This window comes from Erinaceus europaeus, chromosome 13, assembly GCF_950295315.1.
Source record: "Erinaceus europaeus chromosome 13, mEriEur2.1, whole genome shotgun sequence".
NCBI classification, from domain to species: domain Eukaryota; kingdom Metazoa; phylum Chordata; class Mammalia; order Eulipotyphla; family Erinaceidae; genus Erinaceus; species Erinaceus europaeus.
In genome coordinates, this window is record NC_080174.1 from 66,982,405 (window position 1) to 67,007,170 (window position 24,766).

The 24,766-nt window shown below is 40.5% G+C and overlaps 1 protein-coding gene across 3 annotated transcripts in view; it reads left to right on the plus strand.

Annotated features, from left to right (window-relative positions):
- TRIT1 (tRNA isopentenyltransferase 1) overlaps positions 1-24,066 on the plus strand; it is a 50,416-nt gene extending 26,350 nt beyond the window's left edge. The window contains exons 3-11 of one of the 3 annotated variants that reach the window (XM_007527084.3): positions 4,850-4,948; positions 6,570-6,715; positions 10,343-10,485; positions 12,978-13,089; positions 13,756-13,868; positions 14,111-14,188; positions 18,935-19,044; positions 20,520-20,637; positions 22,987-24,066. In XM_007527084.3, the coding sequence (XP_007527146.1) occupies positions 4,850-4,948; positions 6,570-6,715; positions 10,343-10,485; positions 12,978-13,089; positions 13,756-13,868; positions 14,111-14,188; positions 18,935-19,044; positions 20,520-20,637; positions 22,987-23,156 (1,089 nt within the window). In that variant the 3' untranslated portion in view covers positions 23,157-24,066. The remainder of the gene's footprint in view (positions 1-4,849; positions 4,949-6,569; positions 6,716-10,342; positions 10,486-12,977; positions 13,090-13,755; positions 13,869-14,110; positions 14,189-18,934; positions 19,045-20,519; positions 20,638-22,986) is intronic. The other 2 variants (XM_060206161.1, XM_060206160.1) reach the window with 2 other exon arrangements.
- The last annotated feature ends 700 nt before the right edge of the window (positions 24,067-24,766 follow it).

The window sequence follows — 24,766 nt, forward strand, 5'->3', positions numbered from 1 at the left end:
AAGACAGAGGGGGAGAAAAAGATAGACACCTGCAGAACTGCTTCACAGGCAGTGAAGAAACTTCCCTGCAGGTGGGCAGCTGGGGATTCGAACTGGGATCCTTATGTCAGTCATTATGCTGTGCACCACCTGCACCTGCACTTAACCCGCTGCGCTACCGCCCGACTCACTGGTGGAGGCTATTTTTTAGCTTTTGTTGGTCTTGTTTTTGCTGTCATCGTTGAATAGGACAGAGAGATGGAGAGAGGACAGGAAGACGGAGAGGGGGAGAGAAAGATAGACACCTGCAGGCCTTCTTCACTGCCTGTGAAACGACTCCCCTGCAGGTGGGGAGCTGGGGCCTTGAACTGTGATCCTCGTGCTGGTACTTGAGCTTTGCACCATATGCGCTTAACCTGCTGCGCTACAGCCCAGCTCCCCAATACATGTGTTTTTAATGAAACAAAGAGGGTATAATTTAATGGATTAAATTATGTAAATTGATCGAGTAGGGAAGGACTTTGAACATCGTAGATACAGTATTTTTAAAGATCTTATTTTAATGAGAGAGAAAGAAACAGAAGAGAAAGACAGACATCAGAGCACTGTTGGTCTGTGGATTATGGTGGTGCTGGGGACTGACCCTGAGACCTAGGAGCCTTGAGCATTAAAGGTTTTTTGCATAACCATTATGCTGTCTCCTCAGCATATAGTAAAATAAACAACTAAAATAAAAACATATAGTAAAATAAAAACTTCTGTGGGGTTTTGCTTGGGGTTTATCAAAACGTAGCAGTTTTATTTAGGTATATAATGACAGAGATGGAAAAATACCCAGGAGAGAAAAAGCTAGCTAGATATGTGACAGGAGCCATGAGTTTTTTTTTTTTTTAATTTTTATTTATTTGTTTATTTATTTATTTTACCTGCAGGGTTATTGCTGGGACTCGGTGCCTGCACTAGGAATCCACTGCTCCTGGAGGCTTCCCCCCCCTTTTTTGCCCTTGTTTTATTGTTGTTGTGGTTATTATTATTGTTGTGATTGATGTTGTTGGATACGACAGAGAAGAGGAAGACAAAGGGGGAGAGAAAGATAGACACCTGCGACCTGCTTGTGAGGCGACCCCCCTGCAGGTGGGGTGCTGTGGGCTTGAAATGGGATCCTTATGCTGCTGCTTGCGCTTTGCACCATATGCGCTTAACCTACTGCGCTACCACCTGACCCGCACCATGAGTCTTTTAAATATTCACCAGCTTTCAACTTCATAGCCCTCAGGTCTCAGGAGAATCAGCATTGCTTGAGTCTGGGGAGAAGATCAGGCAGAACAGCAACAGTTGAAAAGGGTTCAGAAAAGAGCAAATTTCCTCCAGTGGATTGCTTAAATAATCTCTTATAGCCATAACCTCTTGTGAGTGCTTTCCATGCTATTTACATTTGAAACCCATAATTCCTTTTGCTTATGGTCCATGTATTCCCAACACCAGAGCAGTATTTTATTTTTGGGGGGGCGCCAGGTGGTGGTGTACCTGGTTGAATGCCCATGTTACAATGTGCAAGGACCAGGGTTCGAGCCTCTAGTCCCCACCTGCAGGGCGAAAGCTTTGTGAGTGGTGAAGCAGGCCTATCTCTCTTTCTCTAGCTCCCCCCCCCCCTAGATTTTTGACTGTCTCTAACCAATCAATAAATCAAGCTAATACAAAAATTTTTTTGTCAAAGAATTTTTCACTTTTGAGGGCCAGAGTAGTAGGTGACCAGATAGAGTATGTGCCTTGTCATACATGTGACTCAGGTTCAAACCCTGGGACCATGTGGCACCAGAGAAAGCTTTATTGCTACGATATTTCTCTCTCTCTCCCTCTCTCTCAGCAAAAAAGCAGTCTGGAGCAGTGGAATTATGCATGGATGAGACCACAAGAAAGAATTGCTTAAATATGTCAAAATATATATTTAACATAAAATAGGGTATCTTAAACCATTTTTTAAGTGTACAGCTTAGTTTTACCATTTCATGTATTTATTTAGGGATTTGTACATTTACATTTTTGTGTAGACATCACCTTCACTGTCTCTGTCCATAGTAATCATTTTTTAAAATATTTATTTATTCCCTTTTGTTGCCTTTGTTGTTTTATTGTTGTAGTTGATGTCATAGTTGTTGGATAGGACAGAGAGAAATGGAGAGAGGAGGGGAAGACAGACAGGGAGAGAGAAAGATAAGACACCTGCAGACCTGCTTCACCACCTGTGAAGCAACTCCCCTGCAGGTGGGGAGCCGGAGGCTCGAACCATCATAACCGTTCTTAAAAGCATAGTTTGAATATGTAAGAGTTTATACTGGCAAAAATGTTTGTCTCCAGAATGCCTTGGTATCTACTCTAAAGGAGTTGTTCCACAGGTAAATGAGAGGTATGTGGTAGATCTCATTCATAACAGTCCTGCTTTTGACAGCCAGAAATGAACCCAAATGCTTGCTTACAGGAGAATGTATAAAATTTGCTGTTTGTGGAAATGAAGTGTTCTGTCAGCACTGACAAGGAATGAAGATTCCCCTTACAGGTGGGGGCTGGGGCTTGAACCTGGATCCTTGCATACTAGAGCATGTGTGCTCAACTAGGTGTGCCACTACCGGGTGCACATGCTGTTGTTTCTGCATGGCAATAGGATTGTTCAGGAAGCAGCAAAAGAACACGGTGTGCTAATTAAAAGGTTCAGAGGGCAATAACAGTGAAAGGATTTAGTCACATCACTTTTAGGATTGAGGACTTGTGAATTTAGATTAACAATCAGAATATCAAAAGTAAAAGTGTAAGAAATTTCTAATTGGGAGTCAGGCGGTAGCGCAGTGGGATAAGCGCATGTGGAGCAAAGCGCAAGGACCGGCATAAGGATCCCAGTTCAAGCCCCAGGCTCCCCACCTGCAGGGGAAGTCGCTTCACAGGCGGTGAAGCAGGTCTGCAGGTGTCTATCTTTCTCTCCCCCTCTCTGTCTTCCCCTCCTCTCTCCATTTCTCTCTGTCCTATCCAACAATGACAACATCAATAATAACAACAGTAACTACAACAACAATAAAAAACAACGAGGGCAACAAAAGGGAAAATAAGTAAATATAAGAAAAAAATTATTAAAAAAGAAGTATCTAATTAACCTTGCTTTGAGTGGTAAAGATACTTGGATACTAACACTCAGAAATGAAAGATTTTGTCCATCATTGCAGTTGTTTTCTGGGTTGGAGAAGCAAGCTAAACCTTTCTCTACCAATGTCTCCTTTTCCACGTTCCTTCCGCTTTTTCATTCTTGCATTTTATCATTTTCCCTTCTATCATATATTTTTAAAAATTTTTTTACAATCACCATATACTTATATATTCTCTGTAGTTAGAGGGGACATTAAATATGACTTTCTTTTTTAAAAGCAAGTGGACAAGTAATTATATATATATATATATATATATATATATATATATATATATATATATGTGTAATGTTTTTATCTTGTGATTGCTGATTGGAACAAGTTTCTCCCCATTCTAGCTTCTGAAGTATTTTTAGTAGGCTTTTTGCCCATAGACTGGCTGGCAAAAGAATGAAGTGTGTGTCTTTATCTGATTTGAAAGTCTCTTTTTATCAGTTATACTCAGAAGCAAAGCCCTTCTTAAAGGAATAATTATCTGTTTAGAGATTCTAAAGAGAAGAAACACAAAGTAGCAGGAATATAAAAATTAATTTCAGAGTACACTGAGTGCTCACTCAGTCAAAACACGTGTCGCTGTGTTCGGGGATATAATGCACTGTTGTTACTGTAGTGTTGAAAAAAAACTCAGGGCTTTATAGGTGAGAAAACTGAAGCTCAGGCTTCAGTTGAAGAATGTGTCTGAGAGTTGGAGTGGGTAATTAAAATCTATTTGTGTTCTATACTCATACTTTTTAGTTGATCTGGTAGTTTCCATTGATAGTTTCCAATACATTTAATGGTAGAGACTTAATGAGTCTAAGAATCATGGTTTAGAGAAACTAGTTTACATTTTGCTTTACAAGGCAAAGTCATACAATAGCTATCACTTCCTGGCTTCCTGAGCAGTTGGCAGTTGATTTTATGAGAGATCTTGTGCTTTGGCCATTAATACTAAGCAAGCTTTGAGGTTGTTTTTTTTTAAAATATTTATTTATTCCCTTTTGTTGCCCTTGTTTTATTGTTGTTATTGATGTCTTGTTGGATAGGACAGAGAGAAATGGAGAGAGGAGGGGAAGACGGAGAGGGGGAGAGAAAGATAGACACCTGCAGACCTGCTTCACAGCTTGTAAAGTGACTTCCCTGCAGGTGGGGAGCCAGGGGCTCGAACCCGGGATCCTTATGTCGTTCCTTGTGCTTTGCGCCACCTGTGCTTAACCTGCTGCGCTACCGCCCAGCTCCCTCAAGCTTTGAGGTTTAAGCAGCAAGAACTCTAGAACTGGGAGGAATTACTAGCATGCCTTTATTTCTGCTTCATGTATATCCCTTCAGAACTGGTAAGAAGTGGTTTTGAGAATTCATGAGGAGCTGTGAAGTCTGATAATCAATTTATCTTGGTTTCTACCCTTTCTCTGTATTTCAGAGAAATGCATGTGTTATCTTATTAATACCTTCCTCAAGTGATTCAGTATTCTGTTAATATTAAATATTAAATATTATGATGTCTCAACTCAGGACATGGCACAGTGGGTTTTCAAGCAGGAAACCCCAAGTTTAACCTCCATCATCATCATATACACCAGATTTATACCATCTCTCTCTCTTCCTTTCTCTTTCTCCTTCCCTCCCTCCCTCCTTCTCATTAATGAATAAATAAATCTTTTAAAAATAAATATTTTGATGTCTTCCTTAATATTCACATTGAAGATATATTTGCCCGAAACAAGATTCCTATTGTCGTGGGAGGAACCAACTACTACATTGAGTCTCTGCTTTGGAAAGTTCTTGTCACTACTAAGGTACATTAGGTCACTTATAACTCACTGAAGAAATGTGTTCCTCTTTCTCACCAACTTAATTTTAGTGAGAGGAAGATTGACTCTGGTCTATTTCTTACAGTCAGCAACTATAATTTTCCCACTTGGTATTCTGAAGCAAATACCACCTCCACATGTGAAATGTGTCCTCAAGACTGGCCCAGGGGCAGGCCTGTGTGTGTGTGTGTGTGTGTGTGTGTGTGTGTGTGTGTGTGTGTAAAATGGTCCTCTGGATTAATTAGCATCTCCATGTAAATTAGCAGTACATTGGTCAGACTCGACATTTCTTGGCTATGATACTTTGTGTGTCAGGGAGATGTCCAGCACTAATTTTTCTTACAGAGATTTTGCATAGGATGGGACTTTGCAAGTTGTAAAGTGCTGGCAATTTTGGTTTACTTTTCGGTCACCCCAAGAAAAGTAGATTGCTAGATACACTAACACAGACACGTTATCGCCCATATTTATTTATTTTATTTTTATTGCTGGGTTTGGTGCTGTGCTGGCACTACAGATCTACCATAGTGGATTTCTATTTATTTATTTATTTTTCTATTTTTTAAAATATTTATTTATTTATTTCCTTTTTGCTGCCCTTGTTTTTTTTTTTTTTTTGTTACCCTTTTTGTTGTTGTTGTAGTTATTACTGTTGTTGATGTCGTCATTGTTGGATAGAACAGAGAGAAATGGAGAGAGGAAGGGAAGACAGAGGGGGGAGAGAAAAATAGGCACCCTCTGACCTGCTTCACCGCCTGTGAAGCGACTCCCCTGCAGGTGGGGAGCCGGGGGCTCGAACCGGGTTCCTCACACCAGTCCTTGCGCTTTGTGCCACGTGCATTTAACCCGCTAGGCTACCGCCTAACTCCTGTATTTTTTCTAATTTTTAGTAGATAGGGCAGAGAGAAATTGAGAGAGGATGGGGAGATGGAGAGAAAGATAGACACCTGCAGACCTGTTTCACTGTTTGTGAAGCGACCCTCCTGTAAGTAGGGAGAGGGGGCTCAAACCCAGGTTCTTGAACTTGGTGATATGTGCACTTAACTGGGTGTGCCAACTCTCAGCCCCTTTCCAGACTTTTAAAAATATATATTTTATTTATTCACTTATTGGATAGAGACAGAAACTGAGAGGGAGACAAAGAGAAGCATCTGCAACACCGCTTCACCACTTGTGAACCTTCCTCCTTGCAGGCGGAGACCAGGGGCTTGAACCTGGGTCCTTGCTGATGGTAACGTGTGTGCTCAACCAGATGTACCACTGCCCAGGCCCCTCCCCATACTTACTTGTACCTCAGACTAAGGAGCAGGGTACTTGAGTCCTCCTTCCTCTTTGTTTACTATGGCCTCACAGTACTTACCACAGTGTGTTGAAATTTTCTGTTTATAGTCTGTTATGTACTATATAGCAAGGTCCTCTGATGGCTCCCAGTCTGTATTTCTAACATGTAGCAAAGTGCCTGGTACATACATTGTCTTAATGTTTGCTGGATTGTTAAATTAAGTTTACTTTTATTGTACTTATTTCTTTCACTGGAGCACTGCTCAGCTCTGGCTTTTGGTGGGGCAGGGGATTGTTAGTTTACTTCTAAACTTTCATTTCATAGCCCCAGGAAGTGAACACTGAGAAAGTGACTGACCGGAAAGTAGAGCTTGAAAAGGAAGACAGCCACACCCTGCACAAACGCCTATGCCAGGTGGACCCTGAAAGGGCTGCCACACTGCACCCACACGACAAGCGCAAAGTGGCCAGGTAAGAAAGCCTGAGCATGTTGACCACCCCTGAGCTCCTCCAGAGTTAGGGGACAGTCAGTTCTTCAGTTTCTCTGGGTGACGAGAGAGACGAGCGAGATTTAATAGCAGTTGGTGGCGATTGATGTGTTCCAGTTCAGCAGGTTGGGAGTTACTGCCTTAGTCCAATTCCTTCAATAAACAGTTGCACCCTACTTTGCTGTTATATTTAAAATACATAATACAATGTCATTTCCCCCTAGGACTTAGGTAATCTTGCTCCATTTTCTATTTGATCTTTGCTTGTATAACAGTTTTCATATAATTTTCTTCTGGCATGCACTTCGTTTACATTGTGATTTGGGTTTCACAATTGCTTGTGCAATGCTGAGTTCTGCCCCAGCAGCTTTCCTAGTGGGAGGCAGATTTTATAAACTCTTGTAGATCAGCTCACCTTTACTCATGGAGACTTTCTAGAAGGGAAGAGAGAAAGGTGGTGAGTGGGTACTGAATGAACTCATAAGGTCATGTTTTCTTAGGATGCTGTTGAAATTGCAAGTTCATGTGGTTGGTATATTTATTTGCAGTGTTGGGAGTGCTTCCTTACCTAGTAGAGTAGAGGATCTAACGAAGGACCTATTATATGTATGATTATACAGGTTTAATCAGTATTTCTTTTTTTTTCTTTTTCCTAGCAGAGGGTAGAGAAACTGGAATCAGTGTTTCTTTAGAAACAATTGGGGGGGGGGGGGCAGAAAATGCCTCACAGGATAGAGCTCACTCTTTTTCATGCATGAAGACCTGAGTTCAAGCCCCCAGCCACCACATGGGAACACCATGCAAAGGGGGAAACTTCATGAGAGGTAGAGCAGTGTTGTGGTGACTCTCCTCTCTCTCTGTCTGAAAAAAAAAAAAGTGCAGATAATGGTGAAATCATGCACATGTGAAAAAGCCCTGCTAGCAGTCAATAAACTGATTTTAAAAAGTGTGTGTGCGTGAGGGGGCTCTGGGAGGTGTTGCAGTAGATAAAACACTGAGGTCCTGAATTCAGTCCCTGATACCCCTTGTACCAGAGTGATGTTCTGGTGTGTCCTCCCCTTCTAATAAGTCAGTCTTTAAAAAAAACAAACTTGATACTGGAGTCTTGTTTATGTGCAATGCCACTGTGTCTAGGTCAACCTTTTCATTCTTTATACTTTAGAAAGTGAAAAGGAGGGAGGGAGACCACAGCCCTGCTCCAGTGTCACGGGGCTCAAATTCAGGGCCCCCAAACATGATAAAATGTATATCCTGTTGGGTGACCTATCTCCTGGCACCTAAACCAGTGTTTCTTAATCTTTTTTTTTTATCAGAGCACTGATCAGCTCTGGTTTATGGTGGTGCAGGGGATTGAACCTGGAACTTCGAAGCCTTAGGCATAACAGACTGTTTGCATAACCATTATGCTATCTATCCCTGCCCTTTTTTTTTTTTTTTTAATTTCCCCTTTCCCCTTCTCTGTTGCTTCCCTGTCACCAACCAGAAGCCACTTTAGGGGGGAAAAAATGCCTACTCTTTCCTTCAGTTCTTTTCTGTCCTTCAGATAAAGTGAAACTAAATGTATTACTAAAGAAAAAGATGTTTTCAAGTACAATTACCCTTGGATCCTGCATTATTGCATCATCTTAAGTTTTGATTGTTTTGCCACATGAGAGACACTACCGGGAGTCGGGCGGTAGCGCAGCGGGTTTAGCGCACGTGGCGCAAAGCTCAAGGACCAGCTTAAGGATCCCGGTTCGAGCCCCCGGCTCCCCACCTGCAAGGAGCGTCTCTTCACAAGTGATGAAGCAGGTTTGAAGGTGTCTATCTTTCTCTCCCCCTCTGTCTTCCCCTCCTCTCTCCATTTCTCTCTGTCCTATCCAACAACGACGACATCAATAACAATAACTACAACAGTAAAACAAGGGTAACAAAAGGGAATAAATAAATATTTTTTTAAAAAAGAGAGACACTACCACTTGTGAGAATGTATGCTCTGTATAAAATAATCCAAAATTTATTTTAAACATTACAATAGAAATGTTTCGGGAGTCAGTATAGCGCAGCGGGTTAAGTGCATGTGGCGCAAAGCGCAAGGACCGACATAAGGATCCCGGTTCAAGCCCCTGGCTCCCCACCTGCAAGAAGCGTCGCTTCACAGGTGGTGAAGCAGGTCTGCAGGTGTTTATCTTTCTCTCCCCCTCTCTGTCTTTTTCCCCTCCTCTCTCCATTTCTCTCTGTCCTATCCAACAATGACGACATCAACAACAACAAGGGCAACAAAGGGGAAAAATAAATAAATATTTAAAAAATAATAATAAATGTTTCTCTCAGGACCAGGCGGTGGCGTACCTGGTTAAGCACTCACATTACAGTGCTCAAGGATCCAGGTTTAAGCTTCTGGCCCCCACCTGCAGGGGGAAAGCTTCATGAGTGGTGAAGCAGGTCCGCAGGTGTCTCTCTGTCTCTTTCCCTCTCTCTATCTTCCCCTCCCCCCTAAGTTTCTCTCTATCTCTATCTAATAAATAAAATAGTAAAGTAAATAATAAAATAATTTTAAAAAGAGAAATGTTGAGAATTGGGTCTTAGTAAAATCAGTTGGTTCTAAACAAGAACTCTAGAATCTCTTTTAGGGAGAATTTTTTCATCTTTTTTTTTTTTCAGTTTGAAGCTATATTCTAACCTCTAGTTATCTTTTTATTACTACATTTCCCCTCATAGTTCTCTCTGAGTGTTCAGTGATACAGAAAGACAAGGGGTCTTTACTCTTGAGTTAAGGTTTCAGCAAGTAGAATTGGGTCAGGAAGAGAAAGATCGCTTTCAGACTGATAAATTGTAATCACCCAAAGTGGTAGAGTATAGATTTGAGAGTTAAATTACCTAGTGCTGCATAACATAATAGATACAGGGAGTGGATGGTAGCTTAAAAGTAAATATGTGAGTTTCTTTTTTTCTTTAGTGACCTTTGTGCTGGTAGTATACCAAATTAGTCAGAAGCATTCTTCATTCATTTTAGACATTTTTAAAAAGAAAGTTGGTGAACTGGATATACAGCATACTTTTGTACTGTGGGAAAGGCATTCCAGCGAGACCAGACTTGTTGGCTTATAACAAAGTGTCCCAAACAAGTTCTTTCATTACTTACCTGAAAGTGAGTAAGTCACACTTTGTTAATGTAGAAGAAACTTGTTTCTGAACCTGTTTAGCTGACTTCAGAAAAAAATGTTTATGTCTAGAAGATTAGTGTTACTTCTTACTATCCCTAAAATCTTTTTTTTTTTTAGGACTCTTCTCTGAATAGCTATAGGATTGGGGTAACCATACATTTTTCATGTCTACATGAGAATGTCTTTAATAGTTTCTCCTTGTTTCACTTGTTTTTTTTTCCCTTTATTGGGGGATTAATGGTCTACAGTCGATAGTAAAATACAGTAGTTTGTACATGTGTAACATTTCTCAGTTTTCCACATAACAATTCAGCTCGCTCTAGGTCCTCCTCTGCCATCATGTCTCAGGACCTGAACCCACCCCCCACCCCAGAGACTTCTACTTTGGTGCAGTACACCAATAGAATTAATATTTTCTAATGATTTTTATGGGGATTCTTCCCTCTCTCTTTTAAATGACTCAGGAGCTTGCAAGTATTTGAAGAAACAGGAATCTCTCATAGTGAATTTCTTCATCGTCAACATGCAGAGGAAGGTGGTGGTCCCCTTGGAGGGCCTCTGAGATTCCCTAATCCTTGCATCTTCTGGCTTTACGCTGACCAGACAGGTAAAAACCCTCTGATGCCCTAGAGTCTGTTTGAGATATGACTCATAATAACTGTAGTAAAAATCTCAGCACATAATAAATCATAATAAACACTAAATAAGTTTTGATATACACTTCATCAGCATTTTATTCATTGACTTAGGTAAAATACCACTGTCCTGGGTAACTGTTTAGAGAGGGAGAATGTGTAGAACGAGGGTAAGAAAGCAAAGATGAGTGTGATGGTTAGCTAGCTGTAGCTAGCCTGATGGTGTGTTAAAGTATAATTATACGCTGTAATAGTAGTAACTTCTTCATTCAACAGATAATCTAGAAATCATTTCACGAAGTGTCAAGTATTTTGTGTAGTACTTGGATTTCAGAGATGAATTTATAAGATATTGCCTGCTTTTCCTAGTCTAGTGGGGTGACAAATCATGAAAGATGCTATATTGTTGGACTAAAAAAATGCTGTGAGGCCACAAATAAAGGATGGTATGTATCCTCTGAGGCAATTGGAAAAACAAAACAAAACAAAACAGTTTATCAGTAAGAAGAGTGAAAGGGACTGAGAGCCAGAGCATCACTCAGGCACATAACACTGCCAGGGATCAAACTCGGGACCTCATGCATAGTGCCCCAAAGCTTCAGCCAGGTCTATCTCTCAGACCTCTAGGGAATAATTTGTAAAGGTAACTTTAGAACCAAGTCTGGAAAGATGAGACTTTTATGTAGATGGAGAGTAGAGTATGATGATTAAGAACATGGTCTCTAAGCCATACTGTCTAGATTTATAGTCTTGCTCCTCCATTTTCTGCACCATTTTGTTTTGTTTTGCTTTGCCTTGCTTTGTATTGCTACCAAAGATATCATGGGACTCAGTGCCTACACGAAGAATCCACCACTCCCGGCAGCCTGCCTTCCTTTCCCTCCCTCCACTCTTCCCTCCCTCCCTCTCTCCACTCTTCCCTCTTTACTTAGTAGAACAGAGAGCAATTGAGAGGAAAGGAGGACGTAAAAAAGAGGAAAAAGAGACACCTGTCGCAGCACTGCTTCACCGCTTCTGAAGCTTTCCCCCACAGGTGGGAACTGGAGGCTTGAACATGGATCCTTGCACATAGTAGTAGCGTGTGCACTCAACTGGGTGCACCACTACCTGGCCCCACTATATGAATTGTAAGGCAAAATTGTTTACTTCTTGATGTTTAAATTTTCTCGTATGTAAAATAGAGATAATAATAGTAGTACATACCTCATATGTATTAATGATACATATAAGAGACTCAGAATGTTTCTGACACATAGTGAGTCCTCAATAAATGCAAACATTTTAGGGAAGTAGGAAAACAAGGTTGCTATCGCTGTAGACCAGGAAATACTGCTGGCAGAGAGGTGTAGCAGAACATAATTGAAATTGTGTAAATTTGTTAAATTAACCTCAATTGTAAGTTTATAGAAACAACTTTCCAATAATGACTTATTTTTTAATGTATTGTAAGGGAATGTACTGAATGACATTCCTGACTCAACTTTTATTCTGTATTTTTAGAATAAAAGACTGAGAGAGAGACACCACAGTACCCCTCTACTATCTGTGGAGTTCCTCTGGTACTTTGATATGATCCTAGGAATCAAAATGAGGGTCCCACAAATGGAAAACATACATTCTACCTGCTGAGCCACTTCCTGAGTCCCAATAAAATAAAAGCATATCCAAAAATTCAGTTTAACTGATTCATAAACTTTTCAAGCACATTTGAATGACTATCTTCCCTTTTGTTGCTCTTGTTTTATTGTTGTAGTTATTATTGTTGTTCTTGATGTCGTTGTTGGATAGGACAGAGAAATTGAGAGAGGAGGGGAAGACAGAGAGGGGAAGAGAAAGAGAGACACCTGCAGACCTGCTTCACCACCTGTGAAGCGACTTCCCTACAGGTGGGGAGCCAGGGGCTTGAACCGGGATCCTTAGGCTGGTCCTTGCGCTTAGAGCCACGTGCTCTTAACCTGCGGCACTACCACCCAGCTCCCTCTCAGTTGCTTCTTAAGTGAGCACTGATTATACATTTTATAAGAAAATTAATTATGGCTTAGGGAGATACCATAATGATTATGCAAAAAGACTTTTATGCCTGAGACTCCAAGGACCCAGGTTCAATGCTTAATACTACCATAAGCCAGAGCTGAGTACTCTGGCAAAAAAAAAAAAGTATTAATTTTAAGCAAAAATAAATAAATAAATAAATAATTTTGCCTTTCCTAAACATCTTTGTTGTACTCTTTCTATGTACCAGTAAGATGATGGACTTTAGTATAGCTATTTTTATTGGGGTTATAGTTAAATAGAACCATCTATAACATGAGTTGCCTCTAATGTTTGGGCTCTGAATGCTTTCTTCCACTTGAACACCTTTTTTTTTTTTTTTTAATTTGTCACAGTCTGTCTGTTTATCTTGTTAAAGATATAGTAGCCACCTATGACAGTCTTGTTGGTTAATGAGCTAATTTGCTTCAAGTTCTAGATGAACGGTTGGAAAAGAGGGTGGATGCCATGCTTGCTGCTGGGCTTTTGGATGAACTAAGAGGTTTTCACAGGCGTTATAATGAGAAGAAAGTTTCAGAAAATAGGTGAGGATCTGGCTATTACTTTGTCCTACTCTTTATCTTCTTTTTTTAATTTTTAAGCAATTAAATTTTTTTATTATATTTATTTTCCCTTTTGTTGCCCTTGTTTTTATTGTTGTTGTAATTATTATTGATGTTGTCATTGTTAGGACAGAGAGAAATGGAGAGAGGAGGGGAAGACAGAGAGGGGGAGAGAAAGACACCTGCAGACCTGCTTCACCACTTGCGAAGCGACTCCTCTGCAGGTGGGGAGCCAGGGGCTCGAACCAGCCGGTCCTAGTGCTTGGCATCACGTGTGCTTAACCTGCTGCACTACTTATCTTCTTAAGGTCAAAAGGCCATAAATAAATACTGACTTTGAAACTACTTGTGTATTATTAGCCTCTTCCTTGGGGTTGGCAAGACTTGTTTGAATAAGGGTTGGTCTTTTATTACAGTTACAAACTAGTACAGCTTTCTAATCTATTGGGCCTTCCCAGGAGTTCATCTTTGAGGAAGTAACCTGGTAGTTGGTGTGGGGTGGTAGAAGGATTTCAGAGAGAAGACAGTAACTGCTAAGGATCTCAGTGTTCTCATCTCTGAGATGAAATGATTCAGCTAGATCATCTCCAAGGTCCCCAGTAACTCTCAGATGTAGTGGCTCATCTGCTGATGCTCTCCTGTTCCCAGCCAGGATTATCAACATGGTATCTTCCAGTCAATTGGCTTCAAGGAATTTCACGAATACCTGATCTCTGAGGGAAAATGTACACCAGAGACTAGTAACCAGCTCCTAAAGAAAGGTGTGGATTTCTCCATCTAACCTAGTGCTGGACATCCTTCATTGCAGAGTACCCTGCTGGTATGGTCTGAGAAAGAACTGAAAGAAAGAGTTCCAAGCGATCTTCAGCTCAGAATTGAGGTTTTCACCTACTAGGTGTTCACCTGTTTGCTTCGGTGTTTAATTTCTCCTGGGTTGGGAGGGCCTGCCTTTTGGCAGGGTGAGAAGTTTATATGTGGACATTATATCTACCTTATCTTTTAGGTGTTGAGGCTTTGAAACAAGTGACAAAGAGGTATGCCCGGAAGCAGAATCGATGGGTGAAAAACCGTTTTTTAAGCCGTAAGTCATGTTATTTTTCCTTGACTCCATAGTCTGTTTTTGGTCAAATGTAGATGTCCTCAGCTCATCAAGAAAATGAACTTTAAGGAGTTGGGCGGTAGCGCAGCGGGTTAAATGCACCTGGCACAAAGCACGAGGAGCGGCGTAAGGATCCTGGTTCAAGCCCATCTCTCCACCTGCAGGGGAGTCGTTTCACAAGCGGTGAAGCAGGTCTTCACGTGTCTGTCTTTCTCTCCCCCTCTCTGTCTTTCCCTCCTCTCTCTATTTCTCTCTGTCCTATCCAACAACAATGATATCAGTAATAACTACAATAATAAAACAACAAGGGCAACAAAAAGGGAATAAATAAATAATAATTAAAAAAGAAAAGAAAATGAACTTTAGAGGGCCAGGTGGTGGCACACCTGATTGAGCATGCATGTTACAGTGTGCAAGGACCTGAATTCAAGCCCCTGGTCCCCACCTGCATGGGGAAAGCTTTGCAAGTGATGAAGCAGTGCTGCAGGTGTGTCTCTGTCTCAATTTCTCAATGTTTCTATCCAATAAATAAATAAAGATAATAGGGGAGTCGGGCTGTAGCACAGCGGGTTAAGCGCAGGTGGCGCAAAGCACAAGGACCGGCATAAGGATCCCGGTTCGAGCCCCGGCTCCCCACCTGCAGGGGAGTCGCTTCACAGGCGGTGAAGCAGGTCTGCAGGTGTCTGTCTTTCTCTCCCCCTCTCTGTCTTCCCCTCCTCTCTCCATTTCTCTCTGTCCTATCCAACAATGACAACAACAATAATAACTACAACAATAAAACAACAAGGGCAACAAAGGGAATAAATAAATAAAATAAATTAAAAATAAATAAATAAATATAATAGAAAAAATTTAAAAGAAAATGAACTTTAGTTTCTGGACCTGTTCCAACATATCTGTCCCAAGGAATAGTATTGCATAAATAATTATCCAGTGATATTTTTCTTTTTCTTTTTTTTTTTTTTTTTTACCAGAGCACTGCTCAGCTCTGGTTTATGATGGTGCAGGGGATTGAACCTGGGACTTTGGATCCTCAGGCATGGGAGTCTGTTTGCCTAGCCATGATGCTATCTACCCCTGCTCCCAGTGATATTTTTCTTGTGATATTTCCAAAAGCAAGTTAGATTTTCCTAATGAAGAAGTTGCCTTAGCCTTTGAACAGATGATGCTGACTACGTTAGATCAGAGTGGAATAGCAAGATTTCCTTGACAGAATTTGTGTTCAAGGGTGATTTTTAGCTTCAAATTTTATATCCAAAGAGCAATCAAGTTTCTTTTATTTTTCCTTTCCTTCCCCCTTTCCCCTAACCAGGGGGACCATGTTTTAAAAAAATTATCATCAGGTGTGAGAGAGGCGAGACGATGCCTGTAGCTCTGTTCCACTGCTCAGAAAGTTAAATATATTGGGGCCAGGCAGTGGTGCACCTAGTTAAACACACACATTACTGCACAAGGACCTGGGTTCAAGCCTCCGGTCCTCACCTACAGGAGGAAAGTTTCACAAGTGGCAAAGCAGGGTTGCAGGTGTCTCTGTCTCTCTCTGTCGCCGCCTTCCCTCTCAAGTACTCTCTCTCTTTGCCCAATAATCAAAATAAATAAAAATATTAAAAAATATTTCTTTTTTTAATTTTTTACATTTATTTATTTATTTATTTATTTTCCCTTTTGTTGCCCTTGTTGTTTATCGTTGTTGTTGTTACTGCTGTCATTGTTGTTGGATAGGACAGAGAGAAATGGAGAGAGGCGGGGAAGACAGAGAGGGGGAGAGAAAGATAGACACCTGCAGACCTGCTTCACCACCTGTGAAGTGACTCCCCTGCAGGTGGGGAGCCGGGGTTCGAACCGGGATCCTTATGCTGGTCCTTGTGCTTAGTGCCACCTGCGCTTAACCCACTGAGCTACGCCCGACTCCCAAAAAAATATTTCTTTTAAAAAAAGTTAAATATATTTACATGAACTTTCCAAAAAAAGAACAACAGAAGCAAGTAAACTGTTTCTGAGAACTGTGGTGGTTATCTTTGGAAGGTGAGAGGGTGGAATATAGAACTTTGGTGATGGGTGTGGTATGGAGCACAGTGTAATCTTACAATCTTGTAACAAACTATTAATGATAAATGAAAAATAAAATAAAAGTTAAATATTTGTCCCCAGCCTCCCAGTAGTAGAACATTGAATGCAATTCTGATTTTGAAGTCCATTCTTTTTGCTTTATACTATTCTTCTTGTTTTTGTAGCCATGTATACATGGCATCAGTATTGGGCTGCAGATAAGAAACTGTGTAATTGTGACTTAAAAGGATATTAGTTTAAAAAGAGATTAAGCATGAGTGAAACCTTAGTTTTATCTTGTGGCACTTCCTTCAGATGTTTCTGAATCGTCTGCTATTTACTTTTCGCTGTTAGACTTTTACTTTGAGTTATAGATAAAGACAGTCCACTACTGTTTCTAGTGCCTTTGACCACAAATACCTTGATCTGTGTTGTTGGTCACTGGGTTAAAGTTCTGTCTCCCACTTCTCACTCTCTGCCAGAGATCTCCATTGTAGTTTTGAGGCCAAGAGGCTCTTTACACTGTCTTTTACTTCTTCTGGGCATCCTGTTAAAAGTCTTCATATTGGAAGTCGGGTGATAGTGCAATGGGTTAAGTGCACATGGAGCAAAGCACAAGGACCGGTAAGGATCCTGGTTTGAGCCCCTGGCTCCCGACTTGTATGGAGGGGGGTTGTTGCTTCACAGGTGGTGAAGCAGGTCTGCAGGTGTCTATCTTTCTCTACCCTCTCTGTCTTCCCGTCCTCTCTCCATTTCTCTCTGTCCTATCTAACAACAACAACATCAGTAACAACAACAATAATAACTACAACAATGATGAAAAACAAGGGCAACAAAAGGGAAAATAAATAAATATATATAAAAAAAATTTTTTTTAAGTCTTCATATCAGTTGAAATTGAAGTTCACCCCTACATATTTTTAATGCAGCCTCTCTTCTCCCCAGAGATAACTATTATTCTGTTGTGTGTGTGTGTACATATTGGAATGATTTGTGTGTACATATTGGAATGATTTGGTTAAGCCACAAAAACTCCACCATTTTTGAGTCAGAAGGGGTTTGATGGCACATTGTGTCATATGCCTGTTCCTCATTCATGTGTATGCCAGCACAGTCCTGGTGTAAGAGTGAAAGGCACAGCTGCCCTGTAAATCAGGAGTTGTATGTGATTGGACAGGACTAGCCTGCCTGGATATGGTTCTGGCAAGAAGCCAAAGGGACTTCCCCACCCCAGCTTGGCCTTGGACCCTAGCCAAAAATAGCAGCTGGGAGCCGAGAACTTGTTGAAAGGTGCTTAGACAGGGCACAGAGGCCCAACAAAAGACTTAGAGGGGAAAGGAAAATATAGAGTGGTCTGGAAACAGGTGCAGAGCTTAGCCAAGGCCAGGTGTGCTGTGGATGCTGCCTGCAACCTCCCAGTCTCACCTTTCCGTGTGGTGGCAGGTGCAACATAGTCCGGTTTATGAAGAATCTTGTTTGTGGTTGGCACAATCAAAAGGACAGCACCTGCTAGCCGTTGGCATCCTGTGGACTTTGATGTTTTTGTCCATGGGGTGATGCTCTTTGCCTTTGGGCAACCGACTTAACCTAACTGTGGAAGGCAATTTGGTATGTGTGCAGACTGGGAAATGTGTCAGCAGAGACTCAACTTAGTTGGTTCAGATGGGTGGAATGCCTATAGCAGTGCTCTTAGCTATCTCCAGTCTCATCTTTATGCAGACATGTTTAAAGAGAGGTGCTTCTTAAAAACTCCTCTCCTAAGTGAAGGGGCTCAACTAGTTTAATTCTATTGCTTCTTTCTGGTTCTCAGATTCTGTGGCTTGTTGACTGATACTATTCTGTTCTCCATCTCTGGTCATGGGATCAGTGAGTTTCATGAATTCCAGGTTTTTAAAGGAATAGATACAAACCCAAGAATAGTTTCTACTCTTAAAGAAAACTGTGAACTCTCTTACAGAGCAACATCACTGTAAGATAATAAGAAATTTAGAACAAACACGTCATCAGTTTTTTTCTTCTTAGTTTTTTTTTTTTTTTTTTTTTGCCTCCAGGGTTATTGCTGGGGCTCTGTGTCCACACTATGAATCCACTGCTCCTGGGGGCTATTTTTTCCCTTTTGTTGCCCTTGTTGTTTATTGTTATTATTGTTGTTGTTCTTGTAGTCGTTATCATTGGATAGGACAGAGGAATCGAGAGAGGAGGGGAAGGCAGAGAGGGGGAGAGAAAGACACCTGCAGACCTGCTTCACCGCTTGTGAAGCAACCCCCTGCAGGTGGGGAGCTGGAGGCTTGAACTGGGATCCTTCAGCCAGTCCTTGCGCTTTGTACCATGTGTGCTTAACCCGCTGTGCTACCGCCCGGCCCCCTCCTCTTACTTTTATATCATAGCCTACACATTGGTCACTAGAGGTCTTACAGTCTTCCATCTTCCCAACTGATCTGTAAAATCAACACCGGTGTCTCCAGATAACTGGGCCTGCTGCCTGTAGGCCAAGCAGCCTTCTAGGTCTTTATTGGGTTATATGTAACTAGTTGGTTCACATTTCTGATTATGAATGATAAGGTCAGAATGTTTGCTCACTTGTCCTTATATGCTCCTCCTTGAAAATTTTGGAGTCCTGGGAGTAGAATAGATTGAGTTTTAGAGGTTGACTTCTCATAACTTTTTTGTCACCACCAGGTCCTGGTACCAATGTCCCCCCAGTATATGGCTTAGAGGTATCTGATGTCTCAAAGTGGGAGGAGACTGTTTTGCGACCTGCTCTCGAAATTGTGCAAAGCTTCATCCAGGTGATTGTTAATCAAAATTCAGTCTTCTTTTTTTAATTAAATTTTTTTATTTGTTTTCCCTTTTGTTGCCCTTTTTTTTGTTGTTATTGTTACAGTTACTATTGTTGTTGTTATTGATGTTGTCATTGGTAGATAGGACAGAGAGTAATGGAAAGAGGAGGGGAAGACAGAGAGAGGGAGAGAAAGATAGACACCTGCAGACCTCCTTCACTGACTGTGAAGCAACTCCCCTGCAGGTGGGAAACTGGGGGCTCAAACTGGGATCATGACGCCGGTCCTTGTGCTTTGTGCATTGCACTACCACCCAACTCCCAACATTTAGTCTTTTATCTGATTTCCAGAGAGCTTTACTCAGCTGACACCTTTGTCACTGTGTCAAAGAACCAAGTCTGCTTTTTCCATGAAATAGAGCAGAAAGGCTGAATGTTTTTAAATTCTTGGAAACTGTATTTCTACTTTATATTTAGGAAAATTATTACCAAGTTGAATATAGAAATGTAAAAAGAACAAAATATCAACCTATTTTCAAGACTGTGGGAGAACTATAGTGTGGGGGTGGGGGTACAGACCTTTTGTTATGGGAGTGGTGAAGAAATAAAATTAAAAAAAAAGAAAAACTGTTACTGAAATATGTTCACAGTCCATCTGCTCTCTGGGATGATTTGAAAAATACATCTTGGGAAAAACCCCACTTCTCTTTAATATCAGAGAATGATGTACAAATCTCTTTTATTTTTATTTTTTTATTTCTTTATTGGGGAATTAATGTTTTACATTCAACAGTAAATACAATAGTTTGTACATGCATAACATTCCTCAGTTTCCCATATAACAATACAGCCCCCACTATGTCCTCTGTCATCCTTTTTGGACCTGTATTCTCCCCACGCATCCACCCCCACCCCAGAGTCTTTTACTTTGGTGTGATACGCCAATTCCATTTCAGGTTCTACTTCTGTTTTTTTTTTCCTTCTGATCTTGTTTTTCAACTTCTGCCTGAGCGTGAGATCATCCCATATTCATCCTTCTGTTTCTGACTTATTTCACTTAACATGAATTTTTCAAGGTCCATCCAAGATCGGCTGAAAACGGTGAAGTCACCATTTTTTACAGCTGAGTAGTATTCCATTGTGTATATATACCACAACTTGCTCAGCCACTCATCTGTTGTTGGACACCTGGGTTGCTTCCAGGTTTTGGCAATTACAAATTGTGCTGCCAAGAACATATGTGTACACAGATCTTTTTGGATGGATGTGTTGGGTTCCTTAGGATATATCCCCAGGAGAGGAATTGCAGGACTCTGATGTTGTCACCACCATAGAAAGTCAGACTATTTCCCCAGTCAGAGACAAGAACTTAAAGAGGAGGATGTATGGCATGTAAAGATCTTCTCCCATTCCTGTGAGGAGTCTCACAGGAATGGTTTGGGACAAATCTCTTTTAATCAAATAGTCTTCCCTCTTTTCTTCTAGGGCCACAAGCCTGAAGCTGCTCCAGTCAAGCTGTTATGCAGTGAAACAGAGAATAAGAAAAGTTATCACATGTGTGATATCTGTGATCGAATCATCATTGGGGACCGAGAATGGGCAGGTAGTGTGTCTGAAGAGGGCCATAGAGAAATTATAGGGTCACACTCATTTCATAAAATATAAGGTATTTACTAGGTTGAATAAAGAGTCTGTTTATTTGCAAAGGGATGGCCAGGTTCCTCTAGGAACATGAACTCAAATATGAAGGCTTTCATATTTCAAATATGAAGTAGATTTTTCTCTTCATGCCCACCAATAAATAGAATTAGTTGTAATAACTGGTAACTGGTAAATTGGAAAATTAGTTTACTTCTGTGTCAAAGGAAGATTTAACTAGAATAGATATTTTATACTAAGATGTCTGCAGACTTCCTTTGATTGTCTTGATCCTACCTCATAGGAATGTATTGTTGTTTTCTTCCTTTTGTGTTTAGAAGTCAGTGTGGATACAGTAGGGTTGTAAGGGAAGCCAGTCAGCCAGTAACGAACGAAGCAGAAACAGCTGTGAGAGAGCAGGAATTTGTCACTCCTAGTGAATATTTTCTTTGAAAGTGGCGTCTCATTTGTCATTTTTAAAGATAATAAGATGAAATGATGGTGGTGCTAAAACTGTCTAATCAACAGTGTTAAGGGAAACTAGAAGCAAAGCTGTCAAGATTTGGATAAAGAAGGTGGTCAGAAGTAACATCTTTCTAAGGTGCTCCCTAAGCCAGCTCAGCCCTTGCCCTCGTGTAGATCCCTGTTCTAGACCCTGTATCTGCCTCTGTCACACAGTTGCACTGCACTCCCCTGTCAGATTTCTATAGTCCTTCAGTAAAAACCCAGAAGGCCTTAGCCTGCAGGCCTTGAATTCACATTTAGAAACTCATTCATTTTAGGCACAGTAGGACTGTAGTTTACCCAGTGGCTGGATTCCTCCTGTTAAGAGTACTGCTTTACATGGGATTCTCAGAGAAGTTGATTTTTCTCTTCATGCCCACCAATAGAATGATTAGTTGTAATAACTGGTAACTGGTAAAATGAAGTTCATTGTCAGAGATGGGGGCCGGCTGTGATTGCCCATACAGCAGAAGAAGCCTCAATTGTTGTTGGTTTATAATGATGAAAGGGGAAGAGAAAGAGAGTGTCTGATTGTTTTTTATAAAGGAAACTTAGTGGTTTGATTTGTCGAATGTCTTCAGAGATAGCCTTAGAGAAGCAACATTTGTGAGCCTTTGTAAGCTTAGTTTGTGTAAGCCCTTCTATAGTGCCATCTGTCAAGTCCTTGCTCCCATCTCCCGCTGCCATGGGGAGCCAGTCCAGAAGCCTATTTTTGCCTCAGGCTCTATCTGGAGAACAAAGCTGACTACCCCCCTCCCCACCATGAACTTTTCTTTGATTTCTAGCCTCCTCTATACTTATTTTTGCATCTAAAACCCTTTTTTAAATGCTTTACTATTACTCAAAAAAGAATTTAACCTAGTCATATGTCTGTGTCAGTGCTCCAAAATAAGATTCCCTTGAAATGAAAAGGCACAGGATAGAAAACAAAACAACACACACACACCTCTTGTATGTGTTTTGTTAGAGAGCTGGCACCTTCTGTGGGGTGAGAGGTCAGAAGTTGCTATCAGCCAATAGTGGCTTTTCAGCTTTAACTGCTTCTCTGGACCCTCAAAACGGATCATCATCAAAGAATGCTTCCTGTTATCTCTATGTGAGTCCTGTGTGTTAGTCACTCAAGTGGCTTATCTATTGTAGGCATATGTTTTGTCCCTGCGTGGGCTGGGAAGAAGTAAGGAAAGCTGCTCTGGGTGCTGTAGGCCTGAGCCTAGACAGAATCTCTGTCCTATAGTAGCATTCAGGATTTGAATTTGGAACTTTTTGCTGTGTGAGTTGAAATGTATTGGTTGGTAGCAGAATGCCTCATACTAGAAATGGATCTAGAACGTTGATCTGGAAATTTAGGTCTCATTTTAGAGTTACAGCTAAGCAGAGAGCTCACCTGTTGTGTGATCTTAGACAAAATCTAAGACCTCTGAGAGCTCACTTCCTCCTGTATAAAGTGAGCTGAGTAGTACTAACCTGTGAGACTGTTAAGAGAGTTGTGATACAGAGCACCTAGCAGAGTATACTTGATTTTACATGGTCACTCGCTCTAGTTTGCTGATTAGCAGGTACAATCTTTTCTTTCTTTAAGAATGCCAAGCAGTTGTATCAATACATGTGATCCTACTATTGTTAAAAAGAAAAGGATTATGGGGCTGGGGAGACAGCTTAATGATTATGCAAAAGATTTTCATGACTGGGGCCCCAAGGTCCCAGGTTCAATCTCAACACTGCTACAAACCAAAGTAATTTTATGTACTTCTAGAATTAATTATAGAAAAATCCTAATATAGTTGCTTTTGTTTGTTTCATTTCATTTCAGCACATAGAAAGTCCAAATCCCACTTGCACCAAATAAAGAAAAGAAGAAAACTGGACTCTGATGTTGTCACCACCATAGAAAGTCAGACTCTTTCCCCAGTCAGAGACAAAGAACTTAAAGAGAAGGAATCTCCAGGGGAGAACAATGGAAAGCTGAAATCCAGTATTTAAGAAACAAGTCCACTGGCTTTTGCAAAGGCTGCAGAGACCCAGTTCTGAAGGGAGGGAGGGCTGTCTGTTTCCATCTGAGCTAAGGAATGCTATGCAGAAAGCTCCCACCATCTCCCGTCATTCATTCAGTGGGATGGTTTTAACGTCTCATGTTTTCTGTCATGGAAACAGCAGGTTTCATCAGTTCCTTATATGGCTGGTATGTCTGATCTTGATGAGTTCTAGAAGAGACTTTTTAAAATTTCTTTATTGGGGAATTAATGTTTTATATTCGACAGTAAATAGAATAGTTTGTACATGCATAACATTTCCCACTTTTCCATATAAGAATACAACCCCCACTAGGTCCTCGGTCACCTAGAAGGGACTTTTTATTTTATTAATTTATTTTTTTTAGAAGGGACTTTTTTTAAGCCTTAAAGATTAATATTATTTTTAAAAGGGGCACAGATTGCACTTTTTTCTTTTTCTTTCTTTCTTTTTTTTTTTTTTTTTACATTTGAGGTGATGAATACCAGGATTCACTACATATCCCTTAAAATTTTTAAGTTTTATGTCCCTGGTTCTGACTAAAAACAAAGTTTTCAGATGCTTTTTTTTTTTTTTTTTTGATGAGAGTATTATGAGCCAGAAATGAGGAGTTCTATATTTGCATGGATGACAGGGAAGAACCAGGCCCAGTGAGATTAAATCAGCCAAACTGGTTAGATAGTGAGAGATACAGATAGTTATGACATGGGACTTTGCAACTAAAGACTGCATTTATTAAGCTCACCTGCTGTGATAATTATTATTTTGCTATCTTTCTATTAAGTTAGGAATCTATATTTTTATTGAACTTGAAATAAATGTTTATAAGATTCTCTTCTGTTGTTAAAAACATGAAAATAAATACATTTATTCTTGTCTACTATAGTTTATACACCGTTATCAACAAGATTGCTTTCCTGTAGATTTGACATTCTTCATGTGCTCATGCTAGTTTATCCATTTACTTAAAAAAAAATATATATATATATATATATATATATATATATATATACACATATATATACTATATATAATTTGTTGTTGTTGTTTTTAAAGAGAGAATCAGGGCATCTCTTCAGCATATGTATTGCCAGGGATCTAACTCAAGTATCATACAGGTAAGTCCTGTGCTGCACCTCTGAGGCATCTCCCCATTTGCTCTATTCTTTTGTTTAGCAAATGCATATTGAGCACTTATATTACTGGAAGACCTCTGGAGAGGATATTTTATTGGAGTTTTAAGTTATTTCCAGTTGCAAATATTTTTGGAGTGATTTAAGCTGCCAGCAAAATAAAGCATTTTTAAAAATTTCTTTATAGGGGATTAAAGTTTTACAGTCAACAGTAAATACAGTAGTTTGTACATGTATAATATTTCTCAGTTTTCCACAACTATTCAACCCCCCACTAGGTCCATCCTGTTCCAGGACCTGAACACTCCACCCCACCCCCACCCCCCCACTGCCAGAGTCTTTCACTTTGGTGCAATACACCAACTCCAGTCCAAGTTCTGCTTAGCGTTTTCCCTTCTGATCTTGATTTTCAACTTCTGTCTATGAGTGAGATCAAAATAAGGCATT